The sequence below is a fragment of the Solanum dulcamara genome, chromosome 9 (genome assembly GCF_947179165.1).
Source record: "Solanum dulcamara chromosome 9, daSolDulc1.2, whole genome shotgun sequence".
Lineage (NCBI taxonomy): Eukaryota > Viridiplantae > Streptophyta > Magnoliopsida > Solanales > Solanaceae > Solanum > Solanum dulcamara.
In genome coordinates, this window is record NC_077245.1 from 76,184,245 (window position 1) to 76,196,798 (window position 12,554).

At 36.1% G+C, this 12,554-nt stretch overlaps 2 protein-coding genes across 2 annotated transcripts; both read right to left on the minus strand.

Annotated features, from left to right (window-relative positions):
- Window positions 1-2,480: 2,480 nt before the first annotated feature.
- LOC129903812 (zeatin O-xylosyltransferase-like) lies at window positions 2,481-10,666 on the minus strand. Its single transcript, XM_055979329.1, has 3 exons — window positions 10,483-10,666; window positions 8,468-8,730; window positions 2,481-3,242 (listed from the first exon to the last, which is right to left on the minus strand). Exons 1-3 carry the CDS (start codon window positions 10,664-10,666, stop codon window positions 2,481-2,483), a joined length of 1,209 nt encoding a protein of 402 aa, XP_055835304.1.
- A 326-nt stretch (window positions 10,667-10,992) lies between these two features.
- On the minus strand, window positions 10,993-12,358 carry LOC129903814 (acylsugar acyltransferase 3-like). Its single transcript, XM_055979330.1, has one exon. The coding sequence runs from the start codon at window positions 12,319-12,321 to the stop codon at window positions 10,993-10,995; it is 1,329 nt and encodes a 442-aa protein (XP_055835305.1). The 5' UTR covers window positions 12,322-12,358.
- Between the last annotated feature and the right edge of the window lie 196 nt (window positions 12,359-12,554).

A 12,554-nucleotide genomic window follows, 5' to 3' on the forward strand; every position in this document is an offset into this window, starting at 1 on the left:
AGTCTTCTTTCCAACACCACCAAGTATGACTCATTCTGAGTTCGAAGTAGAAAATTATGACCATTTTACTAGAGGCTGTGAAACCATCAGAAATGACCTGTAGGAAATATTAGGACCTGGAGAAACGACCCGTAGGAAATATTACAACATGGACTTACAACCCGTAGGAACAAGTTATGAACCGTAGAAATGTTTACGGGTCATAAACATTGGTCGTAAACAAAGATCAGTGGCTCCTTCTTCAACTTTTTTTCATGGTTTTGACAGGACGAAAGGGGTCTACGACCCGTATACATTTTGAAGACCCGGAAGAGTGATTCATAGGGACTTCCGGTCATATTTTTATGAAGGATAGTTTGGTCTTTTTTTATCCTTTTCAGATTAAAACCTCGACGTTTTGGGACCATTTTGAGTCTTTTATCAGTACCATATATGAATGTACCCTCATTTAATACTTAGATTATTTGAGGGCAAGGATTAGAGAAGAGAAAGAAGCTAGGGTTCAAGGTTCACTCCCATCTTCCAAATCCTTGATTTGTTCTTCAAGTCAGGTATGTAAGGCAAACTAAAACATGGATTTTGTTCCTCCATGTGCCCATGATTGTGTTAGATTGAAGGTGTACTGATTGAGTCTCCATGATTGTACTCCTTGAGAAGTTCTTGTCTTAAATTATACATGTTGTATTGATTATTTATGGAATATTGTATTTCTACAAATTAACTCCTCAATACATGAATTGAACTACTTGTTTTACTTAAACCTTCGAAGTACGTTGATTGATATTGAGTTGCACACATCTTAAGATTGAGTCTAGAGCCTTGAATTGTGGATGTACGATTGCGATTGGAAAGTGAGTGTGATGACAGTAATGATAGTATTGACAAATGGATATTTATGAATATTGTCATAAACGATTTTTTAAAATCTCTATTGAGGTTTTGTATATAAATTCATATGTATTGATGATGTTTTTGAGTTGAGTATTTCAGGTATAGATTCATGTATTCATTCGCATGAACCCAAGATGAGATTTCATTTTTGTTATAATTTATCTTGAGGTTGAGATTGATGGTTTCCATGTATAAATAAGGTATTGCTCTCAAAATAAGATGATGTATATTTTAATGAGTTTGATGAAATTGATCATAGAATTAAATAAGGATTTTGGAGCAAGATGTTTGATGATGATGTAAATGATGTTCATTTTTAAAAAATAAAATAGTTGATGAAGAGGTAATGTTGTTGATGATGTTTTGAAATGTAATGAATTGGAATCTAATGTGATTATATGATATGATTTGCATATTACATACTGGTACATTTTACGTACTAACATCCATTTAGACCTGCATCATTTTATGATGTAGAGATATGTTAAGAGATCATCAATAGGCATACCGTTGAGGATCTGTTCACACTCAGCTTGTTGGTGAGTCCTCCCCTATATTCGGAGGATACCACTTATGTTATTCTTGCGTTGAGTTTAGTCTTTTCATTCTGATTTGAGGTAGCCATGAACCTGTTATTGGCACCAATTAGATAATAGTGATAAAGGCTTCATAGACTAGATAGTGATGGGTCGATTGAGAATTTTATTTTCTAGAATTGTTTTTGTCAAACTATTTAATGACATAGATTGAAGTTTGATTTGTTAGCCCATGACCTTTCTTCCTTGAGCTAGATTGTTGATTGGAATTGCCCACCTAATTATCTCTTTATTTTAAGTCTTCCGCAGATTGAATGAATGAACTGATGTGTGATCAGACCAAGTGGTTCGCTTGGAAGCCATTAATGATTTTTAAGTGCCGGCCACGTCTAGGGTACCCTCCCGGGGCGTGATATTTCCTTTACAATTAGAGGGTCATCTAATTTTGGTGGGAATAGAGAATTTGCACCAAACCAAGGAGATGGTTTGAAATCTAACTAATCATCTCGAGCTGTGAAAGCCCAATCTTTAAAGAATTGACCGACACTGTATCAATTAGCAATCTTGTGTGATATGCATATGGTGACTGCCAGTCCACCACAATCAAAGTGGTTTAATTGGACCATAAGTGGACTTCAGTCCAAGGAAGTAGTATTCCAAGGAAAATCTTGTGGGAAGACTACATCTAGAGCATCAACATCGGGATAGTTGAGAACTTGAGACATTGGATAATTGATTTGGACATTTAAATACTAAACACCTTGGTCATTGCAATCAACGTATTAAACGTAATAAGAAGATATTTTATACAATCTACTTAAGTAGAGAAGAAAGGAGGATGTCCTATCAAATAAACTATCACATAAAACATGCATTCTAATCATTACGTAACGAGAAATTTAACAACACAATAAGTTTTAATAACATTAAAAATAATATTATATTTAAAATTAAAAAAAATACAATATAATATAATAGGTAAAAACAACAAACAACATGTAAAGCAAAGTACAAAAAATAGAACATTTGGTGTTGCAAAAACAAATCAAAAAACTAGGATCTAGTAAAGTGAGCAATGAAAGAATTCATTGCTTTCTTAGAATCGCCACCAACACTGTTGGATTGTCTAACTTTTTTACCCAATTCTACCATATTCTTCCGCACCTCATTTCCTTCTGATGAAGCCATCAATTTTCTTATCGTGGTCTCAATAGTTGTGGATGTAATTAACTCATCACGTCGTTCCCAATCCTTCACCTCAATGCCAATTTTGAGCACATTTGTGATGAGCACTGCATTCCTCGGTTGGTCAAAAACCATATGAAATGTGGCTAATGGAATTCCCATGGTAACAGACTCCAAAATAGAATTCCACCCACAATGAGTCAAGAATCCTCCTGTTGCTGAGTGCCCCAAGATTTCCAATTGGGGTGCCCAATCCTTCACCACGACTCCTCTTCCTTGTACTCTCTCTTCGTAACCTTTGGAAATTTGGAATTGTTCACCTTTTTTTAACAACACGTCACTCACTATCCAAATCAACATTTGTTGACTCTTTTCCAACCCGATAGCAAGCTCTTTGATTTGCTCTGTGGATAAGGATATTGCTGTACCAAATGACACTAATAATATCGAGTTTGTTTCTTGTTTGTCTATCCATTTCAAACACTCGTGACGATGGATCATGTTGTTTTGATCATCATCATCATTAATAGTCGCGATTGGAAGTAATGGACTAATAACCCATTGCTTGGTGCCTCTTCCTAGTAACCTATCAAACCTTGCAAGAACATCAAGATAAGGTCCCTCAATCTCCTTGCATGTGTAGTAGAGATTTCCAGATTAAAAATTATTATGCACGTGTTGCATTATAATGAAGTCCATGAACTCGGGTATGAAACTACTTTTATAGGATGGATATGGTTCATTGGTGGATGAACCAAAAGTGGTTCTGTACTTTGAGTATGAAGAAAGGGAACATGGCGATATTTAGTCCTCCTGATGTAGAAATGGTGAAGCAGTTATCCTCTGCCCCTAGTCTCGGTCAGGTAAATGATTCTCATTTTCTTTTTTTTTGATATGAGGGAAAAGGATTTCCCTCTTATAAATGAAGTATAGAACCTAAAGTAAACATACTAATACGATCAATTTTTACAGTATTGTTACACACCACACTTTTCAACTCGAAATGTCTTACAAGTTCCTTAGACATTATCATGTGAGTCGGATACGCTACGACCTCATCAAATAACTCTAAGGAAAGAAGAATGCGATACCCCGTGAGAGGGAAGGTTGGAAATAGAATCATTGGAATCCGAAATGAGTTGGAGGCCAAGAAATGAGTCGTAAGACTCAATTTACCTACATAAGCTACTAATTTAGAAGTTTTATACACGTGAGCTACTTAAGGACATACCAAGCTTACGTAGCAAGGATTACACGGGTTCTTAAAATAAGACGAGATGACGAACCCACGAGGGAGAAAAAAATGACATATGGCAGCCTAGGAAGGTGACACATGATAGAACCTCAAGTAGGCAGGTGACCCACCTGCTTGGGGGAGGTGGACCCCACTGCCACGTGGCAGCACCCTATTGGCAGCATGGTTGAGGTGGCCCAATAAAGGCTTGACACATGTCACCCTTAGGGGATGACACGTGTCACCTCATATATATATGTATTATGTGACTCTTAACTTGTTCTTTATCCAAAATCAGCCAAGAACATAGAGAGAAAACGTGAGAGGAAGAGGCATCCATGGTTTGAAAAGTTTAAGGTAAGTTTTCCAAATTTTCCTCCGTGAATTAATTATCTATGGTGTTTCTCAATCACGTGGATATGTATATATATATCTTACGAATCTACGGAACCATCTCTTCATCTTTACGTCTAGAAAAGTGAAATAAAGAAGAGGAAAAACGTTAGAGGCAAGAAGAGAAGGGCTACGGGTTAGGCCCTTTGGAGGTAAGCCTCCGAGTTTTTTTCTATGAATTAATTAATTATGGTATCCCGGGGTTATATAACGATGTTTAATAACAAGAAATTCCAATTTGGGGCAGCGAGAAAGTCATACAAACAGTCCACATAAGTTTAGCGCATCTAGAGAAGTTTCGAGGCGCGTCTTGGCAGATTGTGGCCTAGTTCGGGTAAGGTAAGGTTTATCCTTTTAATTTGAACTTTATGGTGTTGTTATGGAGTGTGTTATATGCCTTGAGTGTGGCTGGAAACGTAAAAATGGTATAGGAATGCTTGACGTTGGAGACAATCCAAATTGTAGTCGCTATAGTTAAATTATCGTCGAAGTAAAGTTTTGGGCTTGTGGTGTGCTGTTGCAGGTGTGGGGGGGGGATGTTGTAGGGCCTAAATGTATTCAAAAAGGGCTGTGGTTGTTTCTGGTTGAAGCCACACGACCCCTTGTTTCGTATAATTAATGAGGTTACAAAATAAAGGCTAGACGCCCTTGATATCGTAATTTCGAGCGAGTCGTTTGAAGGTCATGTTGTATATTGTTGGTGTGAATTGCTTAAACGCATGTTGCAGGTTGTTGTTGTTGGTTGGCTGTAGGTATTAGGAGTGGAATTGGAATTTGTATAGGGCGCATTATAGGGGAGGTGCTGCCCAATTTTCGTTAACGCCTTACCTAATTAAAGAACTAGTCGAAGAGACGAACAAGGAAATAGATTCCATGAATACTAAGGTGCAACCTAAGATGCTGGAAAGCTAAGAGTGGTTGATATTCGTATTACTTTCATGTTGAATAGGTTCAAAGGACGACAAGGCGAACGGGATAAAGAGTAACTCACAAGAGGTATGTAAAGCTTTCTCTTGGCATGTTTTGGTATAAGTACGTACAACTATCTTTCTTTCCTTTTGGCAAGTTTTAGCCTTAATTGAATTGTATGTGGAATGTGGGGACAATTCCATTCCCAGAACTCCAAGTACGCCTCATAACCCCTATCCACTGCTTAGTATTAGAATTTCTGTAAGGATTGAGTATTGCCTAGTAAGGCTTCTACGTGTTAAACAGTAGTGTGTGGGAAGCTATCTCTCATTTTCCTTGATATGTATTTGATAAAAAAATGAGATTATGATGCCATAGTGGTTCACCGAGCCCCATGATGGGCCGGGTACGAAATATGAACATGAAGATCACCTAAAGGAAAGTATAGACTATATAGAGCTTATTCTCTTTCTTCTTTGGGCATGTCTTTGTCTTAGTTGTAAGTTTAATATGATCTGAGCTCTGAGGTAACTCTATTCTTAAACATCTCTTAATTACTTCTGAATGTTGAACTCCTATAGTAGTTGAACTATTTCCCTGGAAACTCTTATAAGTTAAAAAGGTAACAAAGGTACAGGCTTTACGTCCTAAAGACTATATGGTAACAATTGTTTCTGATTCCATAAACGATTTGGCCCTATGTTAATACATGTCTAGGGTCCCCGAGAATACTTTTGAGGCAGCCCATAATGGCATTTAGAGGACACTCGAGATGACTACACCACTACTCGAGTCCTTAGGCAAAAGCTTAACTTTCTTGTTCTGTCGAGTCTCTGATATGATTTAAATTGCATATAGTTACTCACTACTCTACTCGTGTATACTGTAACCCTTCTTTCACCGAGTCCCGGGCCGGGTACGTTATCGTGCACAACTCACTGTATTGTCCACCGAGCCCCTCACTAGAGGGTCGGATACGTATGTATATATATATGATGATGTGTTGTAATAAGGTGGTGATGGCGCAGGGCCTATGATGGTCCTACATATGTGATTCACCGGATCCCTGAAAGGGCCGGCTATATTATATAATTTGAGCATGCATGCTTTCATGATTAACAAAGTACAGGTACAGGTTTCTAATTTTGATATTTTAGCCCCTGCTTCTCTACTTCAGATATGCTTCTAGTGGTATTATGTTATGTTTTACATACTCAGTACATACGTCGTACTGACCCCCCTTTCTTCGAGAGGCTGCATTTCATGCCCGTAGGTACAGGTACAGGTTTTGAGAGTCTGTCAGCATAGGATTCCATTCAGCTCAGTTGGAAGAGGATCCATCGTATCGGACCTAGTTATTGATATGGACCATTGATGTATAGAATTGTTTTGTCTATTCAAGGGTACGGCGGGGGCCCTATCCTGCCATATGTTGTTGTTAATATTTTTAGAGGTCTGCAGACATGTATATGTGGGTGGTATAGGTCAGTTTGATTCAGCTGGGTCTATATGATATATTGTACACGTTGTTATGTTATGGCAGCCTTGTCGGCCTATGTGCCCTTTCATGTCAGGATATGAATGAAAGAGGCTACAGATATACGAAATGTTACGACCGATGGGGGTTCTCATGTATGTTTCATGCTATGGTAGTCCGACTTGGCTACACTTGACTTGTATAAATTGCATGTTTATAATTTGAGGTGACCACAACTGATAGATATGTATACGGGGGGTCCAGGTCGGACCCCAGTCGCGACCTACGGGGTTGGGTCATGACAAGTATGATGGTTGGTTGTTCACAACCTAGCTGTATCTACCATATTTTTTTGGGGATCAATATCAGCAGTTCATCCAACAATAAACAACATCTGTATTATAGAGATATTACACAATCAAACCCGAACGAACAAAATGTTGGATTTCATTGTACTAGTCTCTCCTAGGGTTTATTACTCATTTTTTTACTTTCCGCGACTAGAACATGTTCCCAACTAGCACCCTCTTGATAGAACAAGAAAATGATTATTGCTCCTTTCTTTTCAAAAACCTTCTATGGTAGAATGTGAGTCTCCAAAACCCGATGTTGTGAATTATTTTATTCTTAGATCATATTAGAATGAAATAGATTCATTTAGTAATTTTCATAACAATCTCAATTTGACCTCCTGCGCCTATATTGCCTATATAGATCTTTTTCTTCGATTTTGTCCATTTCATGAGTATAGTTGTTATATATTTAGCCAAATAAATATTTTAAATTTGTGGCATCATATCAAGATCGTCGTCTTTGCTTGCCTTTTCTTCTCTAGATATGCCCGAAAAGATTAACATTTTCGTAGTTATCTACACTCTTCCAACGCTAATTTCTCTGCCAATCTATCTGGTTTCCTATAAATAGAGGGTCTCTTGCCCTCATTTAGATAATCCCACAAAATACAATCCAAAAGAATAAGAACACAAAGAGAGTTATACACCAAAATAAATATTGTATTTTTGAGTGTCCTCTTTAGTGAGTTTTTCCTTTTACAAGAGAGAAGTGTTAATTATTGTGTTCTCCTTCTACCCCGTGGTTTTTTCCCTTTATCTGTTTGAGGGGTTTCCGCGTAAAATTCTCGTGTCTAATTTATTTTCATCATTTATTATAATATCAAATTTTAGCTGTGATGCTTCCTCCCCCAATATTAGACACGTTAAAAATAATATACATCTCGATATGAGATTTGTAGATCTTTACTGTATTTGTTATTTTCTGTTTCTCTGTGTAACTAAAACAATATTATTTTTGAGTCCACAGATTAATACTCAAATGGAATTAGACGATTTTCTCATTTTTTTCGTGTGTTTATGAATTTTTTGTTGATATGACTTTCGATCAATATTTTTGTGAAACTTTATGGAACCCTTTGTAAATACTCAGGGGAGCAGTATGTGTTGCCTTTACATGATTCTCGGCATATTTATCGCATTTAGGGGTTACTCAAGCAAAATTAGACGAATTTATCATTTTTCATGTGTTTGGTGATATTAATTTCGGTCAATTTTTTTGTGAAACCTTTATGAGATCCTCCGTAAGTACTCGTGGGAAAAATACGTGCATCCTCGGCTCGAACCACAAAATATTTTTTTTGATGATATGCCTTTCGATCATTTTTTGCAAAACCTTTACCCTCCATAAGTAATTAGGGGAGAAGTACGTGTAGCTTCGGCATGATCCACGGTATATTTATAGCATTTTGGGATCACTCAGGAGGAATTAGACGATTTTCTCATGTTTTTGTGTGTGTGTTAGCCATTAATATTTTGGTGATATGCATACACTGACTGCCAGTCCATCAGCAATCTTGTGTGATATGCATACGCTGACTGCCAGTCCACCACAATTAAAGTGGCTTAATTGGACCACAAGTGGACTTTGGGGTAAGGAAGTAGTATTCCCAGGCAAATCTTGTGGGAAAACTACATCTATAACATTAGTATATGGATTGTTGAGAACTTGAGACATTGGACAATTGACACCAACGTTTAAATACTCAACACCAATGTCGTTGCAATCGATATATTTATTATCCATGATTTCCCCTGCAAAAGAATAATAAGAGGATAATAATTTCGAAAGAAATTTTTCAAGAATGTCTGATAGTTGATTTATGTTAAAATTTTGAGGTTTGGAGTAAAAGGAGGCCATTGGGATATATTCAGAAAAAGTAATTTGATCAAGGAAAGAAAGATTGTGACATCTAAGGGAAGAAGGGGTAGGGGAAGATGGCTTGATAATCGTTTTGCAAACAAGTGCTGATTCCACCAATTTTGTTTTCTCTCTTTAATTTTAATAGGTTTTGTGAGAGACCTTAACATTTCCACATTAATATATAGACAAATTTAAATTTATATGACGTATTTTGTTTTTCGAAAGTCATCTTTAAATTTAAACTGAATTAAATTAACTTGATATTTCAATATTAAAAATTAGATATTCAAAAATATTAAAATAAAATATTACAAATTGTAATTCTTCTCATGTTAATTTAATAAAATAATAAATTTAAAAGATTATTTATAATTTACCTAATTTAAATCTAAAGAAAGCGAAAATAAAATGTCACAAAATTAATGGAAAGGAGTAGCAATTATGAAGAGTAAGGTCTGCGTACACTTTATTTTTCCCAGACCCCACATTGTGGGATTTCATGGGTTGTTGTTGTGCAAGAAGAGTAGAGTTGTGCTCCCATGTCCTTCGATTTGATGTCATTCACAGGAAAAAAAGAAAGAAAAAAATTGTAAATAATAACAACAATGCTCAATTACACACGGGGAGGGGGGGTTGCTTATCTAGGGCGGTTTTCAGATTTATGTGAATTCATGTTTCTCTTTCGAGATTATATATTGTAGTGTGATATATATGATGATGATTGAGTGTCCTTTATTTATTTGCATTTAATGAAGGTATTAATTTAAATCATTCAGATCTCAGTCATTAAATCTGTTTGTTTTCAAGGTTTGAATCAAAAAATTTAATTATATTTATTTTTCTTATATACAACCTCATAATGTGTCTGAATGATTAAGACTTATGACAACGTCTTAATATCATTAAGATGTCTATTAAAGAATTTGTATAAAAATCATGACAGTTCACCGCTACTCTATCTACTTTCATCCACCATCCACAACCATCAAAATTACAACTACCATCACCGTCAATCAGCACCACACCACCACCTACCATCCACAACCATCATACCCAATCCAACCACAACCAATACTACCGCCAATTCACCAAAATTAATCGTCATCACCATTAGCCATTCACCAAAATGGAGAGTGGGACTTTAAGAAACTTTCTTTTTCGCTGCTTGATGATCTCAAGAACATCATCAAAAGTTATTCCTTTCCTCTCGGCAAAACAAAAGAGGATACCATAATTTAAGGGTTAACTAATAATGGGCTCTTCTCAACTAAGTACGGCCTACAGCCACATCAACAACAACATCCAAAAGAAAAAATTGGAACTCAATAAAAGGTTCAAGTGGATTTGTTCGACCAATGCACCTAATAAGATCAAAACATTCATTTGGCTCCTCTACCACTGTAAGCTACCAACAAATCACTCCCCCCATAGTAAAGGAGGCCTAAATGTCAACCCTAAATGTCATTTATGTGACTCACTTAAGGAAGATATAGACCACCTCTTCTTCTAATGTGCACATTCATCGATTTTTAAAATGTTGTACTTAACAAAAACTCCGACCCTAAAACCATAGATACAAAGACCATAAATGAGGGGAATTGGGCCAACATGTGGATTAAAATTAAAAACAATCATTACAATACTTGATTGAATTGGGGCACCCTCAGTCCTTCTTATCTCTGGAACATATGGCTCACATGAAGCAACAACGTCTTCTCCAATAAAAAAGACCCAATCAACATTCGTCACACTCTGAAACAAGAAACTAAGTACCAATTGTTCATTGTCAATGAAAATGGGACCAAAAATCCCAAAACAATCAACCATGTCAGATGTGAACCATTAGATACTGACACTTTCAAGTTTAATTTAGATGGATCAGTTAAGAAAACTCTAGGCTAGACGGCTTAGGAGGAGTTTTTAGAAATCACATGGAGGCATTGGGTATTGAGTTTTTAGAAATCACATAAAACATGCATTCTAATCATTACGGAATGAGAAATTTGACAATACAATAAATTTTAATAATTCAAAATAATATTATATTTAAAATAAAAAAATACAATACAATATAATAGGTAAAAACAACCAACAACATGTAAAGCAAAGTACAAAAAAATAGAACATTTGATGTAGCAAAAAGAAATCACACATTATATAATATTTTGACTTATTCCAATTGGAGAAGCAAATTCCAAGAGGTCTTTGCTATTCTGAAATAGTAACATATGATGTTGAGTTAAAGTGATGAGTACATTTAAACCATCTCCATTTGGGTCATCCAAGAAAATAAGTGTCTTCTTCCTTGGATGTGATGCAGGAGTCACTCTTATGGGCCTACCCCATCCAAAATCAATCGTGTATAACCCGAAATTGCGAAAGCTTGAGCACAAATAATATTCATCATCCGCCATTATGTTTTTAGCCACTTTGGATTCTTCAAGAGCGCGCGAGCCTAGCTCATTTATATTTATGTCCTTCAACATGTCCTTAACATGTTGTTTAGCCTTTCCTAGTTGATCAACAAAGTTTGGCACTTGTATCTCATCTTCACTTGTTGCTATTGCGGTAAAGTAATAAGTACCATTTCCAATGGCGTTTAGGGGCAATGGTGGACGTAAGTTCATTACATGCCACAATAGAGATGGTTTAAACATGCTAGTAGTAGTAGGAGGATGATTTTCATCGGTTGATAATAATGTTGATGATGATACTACTGCGCATTTATGAACAAGTGCTGTGGCAACTTCAATGCTAGTTGGATTATGTACTACTCCTGAATTCGTTGCAACAACCATATCTTTGAGCCTACCCAAATTAGAGGATGAGAAATGATACGCTTTTGATAATCGTTGAGGTTCACGAGTTATTCCGTTTACAATTGGAGGGTCATCTAATTTTGATGGGAATAGAGAATTTGCACCAAACCAAGGAGATGGTTTGAAATCCAACTGATCATCTCGAGTTGTGGAAGCCCAATCTTTAAGGAATTGACCTATACTATATCCATCAGCAATCTTGTGTGATATGCATACGCTGACTGCCAGTCCACCACAATTAAAGTGGGTTAATTGGACCACAAGTGCACTTCGGTCCAAGGAAGTAGTATTCCAAGGCAAATCTTGTGGGAAGACTACATCTAGAGCTTCAACATAGGGATTGTTGAGAACTTGAGACATTGGACAATTGATTTGGACATTTAAATACTCAACACCTTGGTCATTGCAATCAACATATTTATTATCCATGATTTTTCCCGCAAAGGGATAATAAAAGGATAATACTTTGGAAAGGGATTTTTCAAGAATGTCTGAGATTTGGTTTATGTTATAATTTTGAGGTTTGGAGTAAAAGGAGGCCATTGGGATATATTCAAAACAATTAACTTGATCAAGGAAAGAAAAATTGTGACGTCTAAGGGAAGAAGAGGTAGGGGAAGATGGCTTAATCATCTTTTTGGAAATAATTGTTGATTCCTCCATATTTTTCCCCTTTAATGATATGCTTCAAAAATACCAATTTAATTTGTTTGAGAGAGACCTTAACATTTTTCCACAGTTATATAGAAACCCATAGAGTTTTTTTTTTTTTTTTTGCAAGGAAGTAAAGAAAATCTAAGTGAATCCCAATTTATTCGGAGAAGATAAAAAGATATTGGTATAAGAAAGAAACGTGGTATCAATTAAGTAATCTAAATTTGAATATTAGTTGCACG

Bases quoted from the DNA above. Each gene is read 5' to 3' on its own strand.
- LOC129903812 (XM_055979329.1), bottom strand. From the start codon at position 10,666: ATGGTTGATTGTTTTGGGATTTTTGGTCCCATTTTCATTGACAATGAA. The intron at 8,731-10,482 runs GTATTGTAATGA...ATTCTTTTGCAG, and splicing joins GGGTGCCCCAATTCAATCAA to GGGAAATCATGGATAATAAA. The intron at 3,243-8,467 runs GTATGCATATCA...TACACATGCAAG, and splicing joins CTGATGGACTGGCAGTCAGT to GAGATTGAGGGACCTTATCT.
- LOC129903814 (XM_055979330.1), bottom strand. From the start codon at position 12,321: ATGGAGGAATCAACAATTATTTCCAAAAAGATGATTAAGCCATCTTCC.